The 15,340-nt window shown below is 49.7% G+C and overlaps 1 protein-coding gene across 2 annotated transcripts; it reads right to left on the reverse strand.

Annotated features, from left to right (window-relative positions):
* Positions 1 to 4,945: 4,945 nt before the first annotated feature.
* NAGK (N-acetylglucosamine kinase) lies at positions 4,946 to 14,198 on the reverse strand. 2 transcript variants are annotated; one of them, XM_025453491.3, is made up of 10 exons: positions 14,041 to 14,198; positions 12,056 to 12,140; positions 11,805 to 11,903; positions 10,869 to 11,010; positions 10,092 to 10,202; positions 9,312 to 9,424; positions 7,793 to 7,880; positions 6,719 to 6,816; positions 5,907 to 5,985; positions 4,946 to 5,275 (listed from the first exon to the last, which is right to left on the reverse strand). In XM_025453491.3, the coding sequence occupies exons 1-10, from the start codon at positions 14,067 to 14,069 to the stop codon at positions 5,085 to 5,087; spliced, it is 1,035 nt and encodes a 344-aa protein (XP_025309276.1). In that variant the 5' UTR covers positions 14,070 to 14,198; the 3' UTR covers positions 4,946 to 5,084. The 2 variants fall into 2 exon arrangements, with proteins under 2 accessions (XP_025309276.1, XP_048952007.1); XM_049096050.1 differs by lacking the exons at positions 10,869 to 11,010; positions 14,041 to 14,198 and adding an exon at positions 13,359 to 13,689.
* Between the last annotated feature and the right edge of the window lie 1,142 nt (positions 14,199 to 15,340).

Below are 15,340 nucleotides of genomic sequence, written 5' to 3' on the forward strand. Positions count from 1 at the left end.
CCGTGAGATCCTTTGTGTCCATTTACATGATAATCCCAGCTCTGGGCAGCCACATATTTTTCTGTCTCTACAAATTTGCCTTTTCTGGGCGTCATATCAATAGAATCCCACAAGCTGTGGTCTCTTATAGCTGCCTTTTTTCACTTAGCACATTTTTGAGTTTCACGCATAAGGCATAACATGTGTCGATAGTCTCTTCCTTTAGAGTGCTCAGTACTAGTCCACTGATGGAAATGCCACATTTTGTCAGCAGAGAATCTTACCTACCTGGATTTCAGCCTCCTGTGGTCTAAAGAGAACCCTCAGAACACAGGACTCCTAGGGCAGGCCGCTGCGCATATGAGATGAACTGCTTTTCAGAACCAGCCTTGTCATAAGAGGCTCCATGGGAGGAGCCCAAACTGCTGCAGAAATTTTTATAACTTTGCAACTTCTTTTTTATAAGGGACTTTTGTGCTGTCTACAACACATCAGGACTCTTGAACCATCTGATAATTTAATGAGTATATTTTGCATGAACACAAAAGTGAAACCATCTGTACTCTGTTGACTATTTTATCCTCCCTAACTGGATGGAGGGGAATCTCTGAACTTTATGAATACAGTATTGTCTCCATTACAGAGTTGAACATGTATTAAAGATTGTGCTGCCTTTGTCGGGTGGATTTGGAGAGCAGGACAGCCAGCAGAGGAGGTCAAGGGGAGAAAGGGAGTAGAGCCTGTGGAAACATGAAGTCCCAGAGAGTCTGTGTGTGGTTTACGCATCTGCAGGTGTGGATGGCCAAGTGCCCCTCGTGCCCCGAGGCAGCTTAGCACCTCTAACAGGACTACGTCTTGACTTTCGACTTTGATCCTCGTTTCACAAGTTTAAAGCTGTTTTTGTTCCTTTTTTCTCCTTTAAATAAATATTACATGGTAGTTATTAATATGTCTTTGGGGGAGGGGTAGGGCTTTAAAATTGAAGATGGTTTTCATAAAAATATAAAAAATGTGGGGAAAGTTACTTTTTAAAAATTTTGCTATACAAATCAAATGGCAGCTGTGGAAAAATCTCAATAAAATGAGAATAAAATGCATTTGCTTGCCGGCAGTGGTACTGTTTTTCTTAAGGTTGGGTGATTATGTATCATTGTGCATGGAAGGTATGTGTGGTGTGTGTGAGGTTTTTGGTTCTTTTAAAAAAAAAAAAACATGACTTATTTATGGGGAGAGAGGGAGAGAGCAGGAGGAGGGGCAGAAGGAGAGGGAGAAAGACTCTCACGCAGACTCCCCACTGAGCACGGAGCCCGATGCAGGGCTCCATCGCACAACCCTGAGACCATGACCCGAGCTGAGATCAAGAGAGCTTAATCGACTGGGCCACCCATGAGCCCCTAGTGAGAGATTTTTGTCTCCAGATGGATCATGGTTTTAGTCGCATCGCTTTCCACTCTAAATAGTGTTACAAAATAGTAGAAGCTTTGGTTTGGAAGTTGCAGACCTGAATCCCACCTCCAACACTTTCTTAGTGCCTTCAGGCTGCACTTCAGTTTATTTATAAAGACGGGACACCTCCCTCCTAGGACTGCTGTGAAAATTAGACTGAATTAAATTTCAAAATACTGCCTAGAAAAAAAAAAAATACTGCCTAGCACAAGAAAGGTGTTCAGTACATAGTGGCACTAATGAGCACAGTAATGTGTACAGCTTTGGACAAGGTGGTAACAGGAAATCCTTGGACTTGAAATTGGATAGCTGTTATCTTCCTGCTTCAGGTGAAAAATGGACTCCTATCTAGAAAACAAGTAAAGGTTATGAATCTGCCTTTCAAGTACTGCACAAGTTTAAGAGCCTGCTAGGTACCAAGCACTGTCCTAGGTACAAGAGCTACTGGATTAACAAGCAGACATCATCTGTTCTGTTGTGGGGGATGTTTGGTAATTCATATTTATTCAGTTTACAGCTAGCTTGAACCTCCCAGTGATTCTCTGAGGAGCTTCAGCATGTGGCAGAAAGATTGTGGGACCAGACCATGGCCCATAGGTTTTGCTTTGAGTGCTCCTTCCTAAAAACAAGGGGTTGATGGGGAGCAGGAAGCTGAGCTGACCTATTAGACCTTTTGAGATAACTGTAATTATGTATACATAGGGCCTCAACTGTTCACATCCTTGAAGATGTGAATGTTGTATTCATCCACTTAAAACACTTCATTAGGGGATCCCTGGGTGGCTCAGTGTTTTAGTGCCTGCCTTCAGCCCAAGGCATGATCCTGGAGACCTGGGATCGAGTCCCATGTTGGGCTCCCTGCATGGAGCCTGCTTCTCCCTCTGCCTCTCTCTCTCTCTCGTGAATAAAGTAAAAAAAAAAAAAAAAAAATCCACTTCATTAAACTTATTTGAAGTAGAATATAGAAAAGCAGATACTGTAAACATGTAGTTCCATAAATTTTTGCCAACTTCTCAGTTGGTGTAAGGTATTTAAGGGTGTACCCATTTTTAATCCTCAGAGCACCCATCACAGCCATAAGACATTTCAGTGTTTGCTGAATGAACAACAGATGAGGCTGTGCTGGTTATGAAATCACACAGGTAAGATTAAAGCAGTGCTGGCTTCGTTTGAGTCCAGTTCTTATTCCAGGCTCTTGCCTTGTCACAGGGCTGTTAAAAGCTCATCTCCAATGCCTTGATAGTATGGAATCCCATTAATTGCTCCTGTTATTAGGGAAGGAGACTGAACGTCTAAATGAAAGGGGGAGAAACTCATCAAAAATCACATGACTCTGCACTGCAACCTCTGGTAACAGAGCCTAACTGGAAAATAAGCCACTTTATCACATCTTTCACTAAAGGAAGTAGGAACACCTCAGACCTTGTACTCTTTAATATTACTTTTTTTTTTTTTTTTTTTTAAGATTTATTCAAGAGAGAGAGAACACACAAGTTGGGGGAGGGCCAAAAGGAGGGAGAGAGAATCTCAAGTAGACTCTCCTCTGAGCACAGAGCACAGATTCGGGGCTCAGTCCCATAATCCTGAGATCATGACCTGAACTGAAATCTCGAGTCAGACTCTCAACCAACGGAGCCACCCAGGCACTCCATTGCCTTTATTTTTTTTCAACTAACATTTATTCAGTACTATGTGCTAGGACTAAAAATATCAACCTAGATGTGCTCCTTGCTCAGCTCTAAAACTTGCACTGTCCCACTGGAACAGTAGAGCCTAGACAATGATAAGGAAGAGAGATGGCTAGATTCTTTTTACATTTGTTTAAGTTCAATTTGCCAACATATAACACCCAGTGCTCATCCGATAGCCAGATTCTTGAAGAATGTAAACTCTTTATGTTCTATTTATAATCTCTCCACCAATGAGGTTTTAGATTCTAAATCCAAAAATACTTCTTGTTCATGGTGCCAAAATCTGTAAAAAAAAAAAAAAAAAAAAAAAAAATTCTTCAGGGACACCTGGGTGGCACAGTCAGTTAAGCTGCCAACTCCTGGTTTTGGCTTAGGTCGTGATCTCAAGGGTTATGAGATCGAGCCCCACATCAAGTGCTGCACTCAGCGTGGAGTCTGCTTGAGACTCTTTCTCCCTCTTCCTCTGCCCCTCTCATTCATGTGCTCACTAAAAATAAATATTAAAAAAACAAAAACCAAACTTCTCCAAAGCTCCCTGCACATTAGTATGTGTTCTTAGGACTGTGAGATACAGCAAAGACACCTCCTCTATGTCCTTCTCTTTGCAAACTTTTTACCAGAAGATATGTGGGACTTGCTAAGAGCTGGGCCCTACTGGTTTGGACCACAGGAAATGAGAAGATGGCTGGCTGTCTCCTAAGAAGGGAGTTGGCTTGAATTCTTATTGCTTAAAACCCTGGCTTTATGTGTTGAGCTAGGGCTGATGGGAGAGCCACTGCCACGCTGTTCTACACTGTGGAAGAAGTGTCATTTGACTTGAGAAACAAGTATCCAAGACCTTTTCAAGGGCTTAATCAGAACTCAAAAGCTATAGGGTAGACCTCCCTCAAAAGTGCAGATCTCGGATCTCTGCAGCACAGATCACCCAAGGTGATTCAGTAGAAATGAACATTTCCACTTCCTCCTTGGATCTATTAACTTAGACCTGATGGAGGAGGAAACAAAAATCTTAGTTGAAAACAAGATCTAGAATAACTGATGTACATGTTCCACGCCCTCTAATGGCTTACACTCTGAACACCTGTAGAGGCAGCCATCGTGGATCAAGACTCTGTCTTCAGTTCTCCAAGTAAGCACATCAGGAAGCTTTGGGCTTGTCTTTACCAATCAAACAGTATCTAGAGGACAGGAATCATGTTTGCTCTTCACTGAACATCATGTTCATCATTCCGTGTCACATAACAAATGCAAAATGTCATACTATAGCCAGAGCCAGGGTAGAAGTCACCAGGAAGGAGGAGGCCACCTAGTTGTGTCTAATTGGCTTTCTTGGATCTCAACCATCTTCATAACTTCTCAAAAACTCATTCATGAGGAAAGAAACTGCAAAATGTGCTGTTTACCTAGAAGTACCAAATCCAGTGAGGTCATTCTCCCAGACCAGAATGGTACCATCTCCTAAATCCTACTGGGGACTCTCAGGAGGAGAGGATGTGACCTATGTGTCTAGGGTTACTCCCAGTGATGCTCTCCACAGAGAACATTTAGTTCCACTACAAACAGTTGTGTAGGAATCATTACCCACTTTGACAGGAGAAACTGAGGTCAATATTTACCTGGGAGCGGCACAGCATAGAAGTATGCTAACGTTGGGGGCTGATGGGGAGAGACGGCACACATGAATTATCTGCCCAACTGTATGGCAAGCAGATTGCAAACCAAAGGTCAAGCACCTGGGCACAGGGCTTTGTCTGGACATCCCTGATCAGGCTCTCTGGGATTCCTGCTGAGGATGTACACAGCAAGCATGCTTGATAACACAATCCAACTGAAAAGTAGATAAAGTGCATTTATTTTCTTTTATATGTGTTTTCCATTTTTTTAAAAAAAAAGGAGAAGGAAAAAAGCCTCCTCCTTTCCAGCACCCAGTGTCCAATGGGTTTGGAGACGTGGAGCCAGGGCCAGGCCCTAAGAGAAGGTGTGGGAGTAGAAGGCAACGGCATTGGCAGTGTAGTCCATGGGGAGGAGGTGCCCGATGTGCCTGGCCCCGAGGCTGGCCCCACCCAGGGCAGATGAGTGTTGCAGCTTCATCAGGGTGAAGCTGGAGAAGGAGTTCTGGGCCTGGATATCTCGGCCCTGGGTCAGCGCCAGAAGGAAACCTGAAGGGAAAGAGGGCAGAGGGCCAAGGTGAGAATAGACCAGCACCCTGTGGTTTAGACCAGGAGAAGGTGGGACAAAGACAGGGAGGGAAAGGAGAGGCCCAGGCCCTGGGGCATTCCTGTGCAGGTCCTCAAGGGGCCCACATGCCAAATCTCTAACAGGCAGGGCACCAGGGTACACGAGCTCAGTAACAGCCACGGGCTACTGGAGCGTGCAGCAACTAGGCACCACACGCCGGGAACTCCAAGGAAGCAATGGGGTCCCTCCAACTACTTCAGAATGTCTAATGGAAACCACACAGCTACCTGCACCAACACTGAAAGGGCGAAAGAAGGCGCCTTTTTTCCCTTCTGTCTGCAACTGTGCTGACTAGAGATGTCACCACATTCTGGTCAGAAGCTTCGATTTCAAAGGAAGTTTATCCTTGATTTTTAAGAAGTGGTGCATATTTAATAAATCCTTTAAAAAGACCATCACTTTAAGAGTGTGAGGAAGCTGGATGGGACACTGCCGAAAGGTTCCCTGGCCGACTGAGGGCTGTGGCCTGTCAAGGCCTTGGGGCCCAGGTCCCAAGGCTTCCCTGGGGCAGGCAGCTTTCCTGGGTACCCCACCCACCCACCCTGTACTCACCTTCCCTCAGCAGCTCCCAGCTCTTCCACACAGAGCCCACACACAGGATGGGGAGGCCCAGCTCCCCCTGGAACAAGACCTGAGGGAAGCAGAAACGGACACGGGGCCACCAAACCTCTCCAGCATGGAAGTGCGTAGTTTCTGAAGACCAGCCCACCCTCTCCCTGTTCCTCTCCCTCAAGCCAAGGTGGGCTGAATAAAAGAGGGGAAAAAAGAGGAAAACAGATTCATAAGCCAAGGGAGAGAATGTAAAGGAAAAAGGGTTAAGCAGCAATACAGAGGAAGGAAACAGCAGGGAGGGAAATGGCTGGAAACATGCACCATGTTAAACCAATTTACTACAGGTGAATACAGGCTGCCGAGGTCATAGTGGGGAGGTGCAGGACCGAAGAACTTTATGTGCTACAGACTTTGTACAGAATTTTTCCTCATACCCTAAGTTCATTTAAAATTGTGGCCCATCGCTTCTCGGCCTTTTGGCTAAGATCAAGTGTAAAATTGTGGCCCATTTATGGAGTTTTTTTTTTTAAGATTTTATTTATTTATTTATTCATGAGAAATACAGAGAGAGAGAGAGAGAGAGAGAGAGAGGTAGAGACACAGGCAGAGGGAGAAGCAGGCTCCATGCAGGGAGCCCGACGTGGGACTTGATCCTGGGACTCCAGGATCAGGCCCTGGACTAAAGGCGGTGCTAAACTGCTGAGCCACCAGGGCTGCCCCATTTACGGAGTTTGATAGGATAGCCTCATCCCTGACAAGAGAGCCCAATGTGGCCCAGCAGCATCCAGGTTTCACCTCCCACCTCGACTCACCGGGTCAATCTCCGGCAGCACTGCTACCACGTGCCTGCCCAGCATCTCCCCAGCCTTCCTGAAGATAAACCGGCAAAGGGGATCTCCCTGCTGAGCACCTGTTGGGGGGGGGGGGGCGGGTGGACCTGGTGAGTGCCTAGGTTGCTGTCCGTCCACTGTTACTCCTTTTGTCGCAGGGCAGCAACAGGAGGAGCACCTATGGCTAGCAAGAGTCTAAATTCGAATGTCTGCCCACCTCACACCATATAGGTAAGCAAGCCCCCAAAGCTGTCTCTCCATCCTTACTGCCCTGACCCCACCCGGTACTTCCACCCCAGAAGAGGTGTCCTGTATGGAGGTGGCTCATTCCAGGTGCAGGAGAAGGGCAGCCCCCACTAGAGGAGCACAGTGGCATCTAGTCTGTACCCCAGCTTACAGAGAGTTTCCGAGCCTGTCCCTGAAGGTCTCTCACCTCTGGGGACCTTACCTGAGCAGCTGGCTGGTGCTCCTGCTCCACCCCACCCCCCTATCCAACCGTCTGCTGGTGGCCAGCCTCTCCCTAGCTCTGCTCTGAAAGGGCCTCCATCCAGCAAGGTCTAAGAGGGACCTACCATGCCATGAGGCTGTAGGAATCCAAATGAAGGGAGTATGAACCTTATACTGCAGACAAGCCATATGGTTTATCTTCTCCTGACCCCCAACCGGATATGCTGAACTTCTCTATGATCTCCTAGTTCTCTGGACATCATTGGTGGTGGTTGCTTTTTAATTATAGATTTGCTCAAAGGACAATTGCTTCCTAAATTTCTCAGAAATAGACATAGAGCCTGCACAAGCCATTGACAGCTGTCAATAACAAAAACACAGAGAATATAAAATAACTGTCAATACAAACCACATGTCCTTCTGGCTCCACTCCAAGGCCTACCAGTACCAAGGTGCAGAGAACCGTGGCAGAGAACTAAAGTCACTTGGGCAAAGGGAAACTAGCTTCCAGTTCCCAAATGAGTCCCATTCCATTCCCAAATTGAGTCCCCCAATTAGGGAGGTCTTTGGGAAACAAAACCAAACAAAACCCTGCCCCACCTCCAGTACCTTCTGCAATTTTCTGGCAAAACCCAGCAAAGCGGCATTTATCAAAGTCCCTATACAGGTGGGTGAGGATTCCTAGCCGATCTGGCACCTGAGAGACAGAGTAAGGGCATAGAAAGTCACTGGAAGCCAGGGCAAATGCCCAGTCTGCCCACCCAAGTTGACCTTCCCAGTGTCTCTGCTTGAGAAGCTGGAATAATGTTTGCTTTTTTAAAGTTCTAGAGAACACAAGGATTTGAGATTTCTCATTTGAGAGAAGTTGTCTGTTTTCCCACATGGATTCCATTGCTCCTTGCACATTAGCTTGGATACATCCAGCAGAGCACAGATGTACACTCACCAAAGTGTGTTCTGTTGTTCCCTGAGGTGCTCCTGAAAATATTTCTTTGGCGAGAGGAATTGAAGGACGGTTGCACATGGCAACTCTCAGAGACACAGTGCACATGAGCAAATTAAAGGCCCTGTGAAGTCCTGAACTGAGAAATCTGTTTCTCTAAAACTTCTCTGACCATGGGAGGTCCTCCTTTCACCCTAACAAACCGTCTCTGCAGGTCCTGAGGGACCAGTGTTTCCCCAGAGAACACCACTGATGTAGAAGACGGGGGGGGGGCTACAATGTGAGCACACACAGCAATATGTAAGCCCGTTGCACACACGATCTCATTTCATCCTTTGAATGACTGAAGGATGAAAGGGAGTGGCAGACATATCAGCGGGGTGTAGAACCAACCTGTTGGGTCAGGGTAGCTTAACTGTACTTTCATGGCAACTGCTATCAAAAGTGATTTCTCTTCCTGGTCCCTCCCTATTTCTCACCTTGGCCCTGGCGAGAGTTTCTCTTCAATCAATCCCTGAACCTTAAAAATACAGGTCCTATCTTCCAGCATCTCTAATCTCTGTCCTTGAGCCCATCCCCAGCTCATAAAAGTGCCTCCCACTCAGAGAATAGACTTACCTTCCTTATCCTCTCCCCTTTTACCTCAGATTCAGCTAAAGACAGCTGTTTCCTAACCCCCTACAAGTAAGCATGACCCAGACATAAGAAAGTTGATCCCTAAAGCCCTGGGTTGGAGGTTATAGCTCCCCGAGAACTCTCCCTATCCACTTCTTTAATGGCCTCTCCTTCCTCACTCATACAGGCCAGAAGCAGCTCACTGTCTAAGGCACCTCTTCAACCTTTACCTGCTGTCTCTGTCTGAGTACATTGCTTCCTGATCTCACTGGGGCCTTATAAAATGGCATCTACCTTCATTTCCCAGCAGGGCCTAGCTACCCAAGAATGCACCGTAGCTAACCATTTGTCCCCAATCTGCCCATTCCTCATGCCTGGCATCCTCTTGGTATAGGTATCACCCACATCATTATGAATCCTGTCCTCACCTGGGACTCCACCATCCTCCAGCTCTGACTCGCAATTTACCCCAACTTCAGCTCACCTAGTTCTTCTCCTATACTCACTCCTGCTCAGTATCCCACTGTTCCATCCCAGGGGAGCCTGTTTACCAGAGGCAGGGGGAGGTACCTGGAAATAGTTGAACATCGCCTGTTTGATGTAGCCAATGTCATGAGGAGCTGCCTCTAGGTTGTCGATAGAGTCGAACACTATTTTCACTGCTTGGTGTGCAATCCAGTAGGCTGTGGAAGGCAGAGAGGGCTAAGAAGATGGGGCAGTCCCCGAGTTCACAAATAAGGAAACTCAGACAGGTTAATGATCAGCTTGGATATTACAGCAAATTAAGGTACCCCAATTTCAACTGTATCTGACCGATCCGCAAAGGGAAAGCTAGAGGTTAGACAACAGGTGTGGCTGGATCACGCCAGCTCCTACACAACAGTAAAAACAAGGTCAGTCGGCTATCACAAAGACCACTGGAGTCACTGCCATGAGCTGGCCCCAAGGGCCCCTATGAAAATGTACTCCTGCTACCTATAATGAGGTCAAGCAGGAGTTTCTATACCCCTTTCCTATTAGCAGACTGGTCCAGCATGTCCTGGCATCTATGGCCTTAACCTTCATAGGCTCAATTTCTCCCTAAGGACTCCAAAAATCAACACAAGTAGGCAACAAATATGCGAATCTAAACCTGGATACAAATCACAGCTCCAGACCAAGGTCATCCGCTAGTCTGCCATCTGCATCCCTATGTTCTCGGTTATTATCCTGGAGACTCAGAACAATTTTTTAGGAGCTGTCCCCAGACAGCCCCAAGGGATTGGTGGCAGGGGAGAGGAAGATGGGGAGCTGCAGGAAGGGTCCAAGGCCCTGAGCCTCAAAGCCAGGCCCCAGCTGGCATGAACTCACCTGAGCCCTCGTCCCCCATCATGTGGCCCCAGCCACCACAGCCACTCTCAGAGCCATCAGGGTTGATGAGCCTGCAGTTGGAGCCTGTTCCAGAGATGAGCACGATCCCACCTGGGGAGAGGGCACAGGAGGCTCAGTGCGACCAAGGCCCGGCATGGAGCTCCAATCCACACAGAGCCCTCCTCTGAGAGACAGAGAGGAACACGAGCCTGTCTCCTTGCCCAGCTTAGTGACTATTTGCCTTCCCCATACCTATTATGAACCAGGGATTGTGTGTGTGTATCCTGTTTGCACAGTGATACTCATTCAACATCCTGAACCACCTTTGTGAATACAGTCACCCCCATTTTATGGAGAAGGGAGTTCTAGAACTTCTCCAAGATGGTACTGCTGGCAAAACAGGAGCTGAGATTCAAATGCCCATCTCAGGATACCAAGGCCTTTTACACTATCACAGAGCTCCTGCCATGTTCTTCTTAGCCCTTAACTGTTCTCCCAGCCAGCCTTGTTACCACACTGCCCCAGAGGCTCCTTCCTCTGAAGTGGAGTCTTGGGTTTGACTCTTCCTGCTTCCCGTCAAGACACCGTTCTGCCCTCCCCCCTTCTGTCCAGTCCTTGCTTTGGTAGGGATTTAAGCCAATAAAAAGAAGAGGGAAAGAGGGCGGGGAATGCTGGAGGCTGCCTTCCAGACATTGCAGGACAAGCTCCACCAGTTTTAACTAAGGGGCTTCCCCAAGAAAACCAGTTCTCAACCTCATCCTCATTCTTCCTCCTCACCATCCTGCGTAGCTGTGGCGATGGAGCCAGCGGCGTCAGTGGTGATTAAGTAGTTTTCACTCAGGTGGGGAAACCGGTCCCTCAGCTCCTCCGTCAGGATCCTCAATGCATCCTCCTGTACCCCACCACTCAGGGACAGGCCCTAGGCCATGTGGGATGTGAGCAAGTGAGTGAACAGGGCCCTAGACCCAGCTCCTTTCTCGACCCCCTCCCTTCCTGGGGTCTACCCCTCTCTCCATCTGGGCACACTCTGCTTATCCAGCTCCAGTCCTCCTTCCGCCCCACACAATGACCCATCAGAAGGCTGCGGTTGCAAGAACTTGGTCTAGGAACGAACCCAGGGACGGGATTCAACAATGCCAGGTTTGGAGTGTGGGAGGGGCAAAAGCACCCTCAATGGAAAAAGTCAAGCAGAAGAGCAAGTGGAGGAGGCAGGCTAGGTTTGGAATACCTGGGGTTTAGCTGTGCCTACAGAACATGTCACTGAGGCTGTGGCCAGGGGATAGTCAGAGCTACAGCAACTTGAGAGAAATGTCTGAGCTAAGCATCACAGCTAACGCTGAAGAGTGCTTATTGATCAGGCTCTATATTAAGCACTTTGGGATATCATTGTTCTTTCCCAACAACTGAAGGAGCTGTTACTTGCACTGTCCAAATGAGACAGAGGCTGAGAGGAGGTAAGCATCCTGCTAGGGGTCTCGCAGATGTTGAGAAACAGAACTGGGATTCAAAGCAGGGTCTCAGTGGCTCTCCAAAGCCCTGGGCTCTTTCCATCCTTGTGGCTTGTAGGTGATAACCGAAGACGTAAGAATGGGTGAGAATATCTGTTTCTAGACCAGAGACCAAGCCCTCAAGGTCTTGGCACAGACTGATCTAGTCATAATCACTGTCTGTCTCTCTCTGTGCCTTTATTCCCAGACTCTACCCCAGACTCACCAAGCTTCGTAGAGGGACCAGAGGATCCAACCCTGCTTCCAGTTTGGCCCTGTTCACCATCTCGTTGATCCTCTCCACACACTTGTCTGTCCCGATTAGCTGGCCCCAATCAAGGGAAGCAGGAGTTACAAAGGCTTGCATGACCCGTGTTGCCCCTACAAACTGTAGTTACAGCCCCAACCACCATCTTAATGGGAGTTACAGGGAATAAAACTATAACCAACCCACTGGTCCCTCAGTGTGGTCTTTACCCAGTGGTTTGTGCTGAGTCCATCTGCTTCTGCCAGGATCTGCCCATCCTCTGAGAGTAAAAGGACCTTGGACCGTGAGCCTCCCCTACAGAACACAAGAGGGCACTCAGTCTTGCTCAGACAAACCTGCAGAGACAGCTAAGCTTGTGCAGACCTTGTCACAGGCAGAGCCCAGTGCGATGGTGACAGCTTCGGCAAACCCAATTCCCAAACCGCTTCTGTGGTTTGGTTTGATGTGTTACCAGGCTGAAATGTTGGTCCAGCTCGGCTTCCCTTGGTGATGTCCTACTTATCCTGCAAGACCTTACTTCTCTACCACCAATCCTTGAAACCTCTGTCATGTAGCCTACTGCCATAGCTCCGTTGGTCAAACCACATCAGTCCCCCCATAACTCCTAAAGTCTGGTTAAGAGTGCTTAGTTGTCTCCTCTCACTTGACTACAAGCTCCAGGAGTCAAACTCCAGATCATTTATCCATTCTCATGCCTGGCACAGGCCAATATATTCAGCACACGTGACTAAAGGGAATGGCACATGTCTCTGCTTCTTTCACAATAGCTAAAAGCTGCCTTTCATTCAAGCTCCAGCTCCAGCTGCCAAGTTCTTCAAGACACCCTTGGGAGAAATACTGATCAGAGGGCAGGGAGAATTTAGCTTCCGTAAGCAACCAAATGGTGAAATACTTATTACTGGGGCAAATGGCAGTTTGGAGGGAGGTTTGTGGGGGTGTGATGTATGTTTCTTTACTGATCAGCACTCTTGCGAGTATCAGAGGAGGACATTAGGGGCAGCCCGGGTGGCTCAGCGGTTTAGTGCCGCCTCGGCCCAGGGCGTGATCCTGGAGACCCGGGATCGAGTCCCATGTCAGGCTCCCTGAATGGAGCCTGCTTCTCCCTCGGCCTGTGTCTCTGTCTCTCTCTCTCTGTTGCTCATGAATAAATAAATAAAATATTTAAAAAAAAAAAAAAAAAAAAAAAAAAAAGAGGAGGACATTAAAGACCTGCTGATCAAACTCAAAGATGACAAGAAGTCTGAAGACGTCGTTAATGCACGAGGCAGCAATGACCCAAACAATCTCTCGACAAGCTAGATAAAGGGGTCAGGTCTTACCATGAATATAACAGGGATGAGCACAAGCTTCTGTACTGATTTTTATTTTTAAAAAAGAAATTTTTTTTGTACTGATTTTTAAAAGCGCCACAGATACAGGATGGAGGAGATCAACCTTAACAATTCATGTTTAAAAAAGGAAAGCCATGGGGGCGGGGATCCCTGAGTCAGCAGTGAGATACAGCTGCCTTACAAGTAATCCCGATCTCAGATCCCAAAGTGCCCAGGCTGTGACAGGAGCCACCGCCATCGTGCCCAGCTTCGACACTCCCAGATTCACAGAACGCTCTCCTGGCAGGGAACGTGGCAACCATCTGTCATCCCTCTTAGTAGACACGGGTGGTAAATGTGGCCCAGACTGGGCAGAAGTCTTGCCCAAAGTCATTCGGGGAAGCAGTACCACAAAAGGTCCGACAAGCCCCTAAGAAGGAAAAATGCAAGAAGGACAGAGGGTTCCATCTAGCGTGAGGGTCTGGAGCGCTGACGAGAAAGGAGCCCCTCGGCTGCCGCTGTGGTGGCGACCGAAGGCCTTTGTGCCCCCTCTCCCCCCTCGTGCCCAAAGCACAGTCCCACTCCCCACCCTCGGTCCAGCAACTTCACACCGCACACCTGCTGAGCGAAACTCTCTCCGGGGTCCGGGGTGACGAAAAGGAGCTCCGGGAGCTCGCGGGGGCGGGGAGCGCTGGCGCCGAGAGACACAGGAGCCCCCGCGCCGGGCCAGGCCGCGCGCCCGCCGACGCCCCGCAAACACGACCCCTCCTCCGCGAAGCCCCGCGGCCGCACCCTAGGCGGGAGGTCCGCACCCGGCAGCCCGGCACCCGCCTCCCTCCTTCCGCCCCCGGCCGCTCCCGGGCCCTCCGCCGAGCCGCACTCACCCCTCCACGCCCCCGTAGAGCGCCGCCATGCCCAGGCCGCCGCAGCCGCCGCCCTCCCGCTGACTCGCCGACGGCGGGTGCCCGCAGGCCGAGCGCCGCGCACCTCTGGACGCCGCCGCCTCAGGGCCGAAGGGATCCCAAGCCCACGAGCGAGAAGGGGAGCCGGCTCCACCCCGCCGGACACGTCACCGCCCGCCGCCGCCTCCCCCGCGCCCTCCTCCCCGCCCCGGAAGCTGCTGACAGCTCCGCCCCACGCGTGCGCGCTGCTCCCGGTCGCGTAGTCGCGGGTCAGGGCGCGGGGGCGCATGCGCGGCCCTGCCCGCACGGGTGGGGGCGGGGCTCGCCCGAGGTTAGGCTCTCCCGCCCGGCGTCTGCGCGGCGACGGCAAAGGGCGCAGGTGCGCAGACCCCCTGCTGCCCTGGTGCCGAATGTGCAGGACCAGGAGACACTGGAATTGGGCTGGGAAAGGAAAAGCCTGTCCTTGCAACCGGAGAGGGGGGCGGTCGGCTTTTAGCACTCGCTCAGTTCCCTTCGTTGTGCAGGGGATGGGGGGGATGGGGGGGAAGATTAGAAACCTTTTGTTGCCCCCCAGCCGCCATCCCACTCTCCTTCCTTACACGGGAGTTGGGAAAGGGAGCGAGAAGCGGGGGAATCACTAGCCGGGCTGGGGAGCCAGGCCGGAGCTCCTGCGAGCCTCCGCGGGCTGCTCCAGGCTGTTCTGGGCCCACAGCGGGGCACTGCTCTTGGCATCTCTTCCGGAACTTCAGCCTTAGGGACCAGCCCTTCGCTGGGCAGTTCTCAAACTGGCCTGGTCCCTGCTCTGGCCGCTCCCCATCCCTTAGTAGATAGAGGTACTTTATATCTTCTTTTAGAGAAACCCTGGGCTAGTAGCTTCTTTACCTAATAACCAGTTGGGCGTGCTTGTTTTGGTGTGAACCTTCGGCGCATGCGTGGTCTTTTATTTTATTTTTTAAATTTTTATTTATTTATGATAGTCACACAGAGAGAGAGAGGCAGAGACACAGGCAGAGGGAGAAGCAGGCTCCATGCACCGGGAGCCCGACGTGGGATTCGATCCCGGGTCTCCAGGATCGCGCCCTGGGCCAAAGGCAGGCGCCAAACCGCTGCGCCACCCAGGGATCCCTGCGTGCTTTTTTAGACTGGAAGAGGAGTCTTTACCCCAGGTCTTACTTACTTGGGTCCTTGAAACACTACAATGTAACCCTCAAGGAGAGTTGAAGTAACTAAGTCACAGAGAATATCAGAGAGAGAGAGGCAGGATATTTTTTATGCCCACCTG

This window comes from Canis lupus, chromosome 17, assembly GCF_003254725.2.
Source record: "Canis lupus dingo isolate Sandy chromosome 17, ASM325472v2, whole genome shotgun sequence".
In the NCBI taxonomy this organism is placed as follows: domain Eukaryota; kingdom Metazoa; phylum Chordata; class Mammalia; order Carnivora; family Canidae; genus Canis; species Canis lupus.

Excerpts from the sequence above, each read along its gene's own strand:
- NAGK (XM_049096050.1), bottom strand. The coding sequence starts at position 13,550 with ATGACTTTGGGCAAGACTTCTGCCCAGTCTGGGCCACATTTACCACCC. Across the intron at positions 9,425-10,091 it reads GATGGGGGACGAGGGCTCAG|CCTACTGGATTGCACACCAA; the intron begins GTGAGTTCATGC and ends TGCCTTCCACAG. Across the intron at positions 6,817-7,792 it reads TTGCCAGAAAATTGCAGAAG|GTGCTCAGCAGGGAGATCCC; the intron begins GTACTGGAGGTG and ends CCCCCCCAACAG.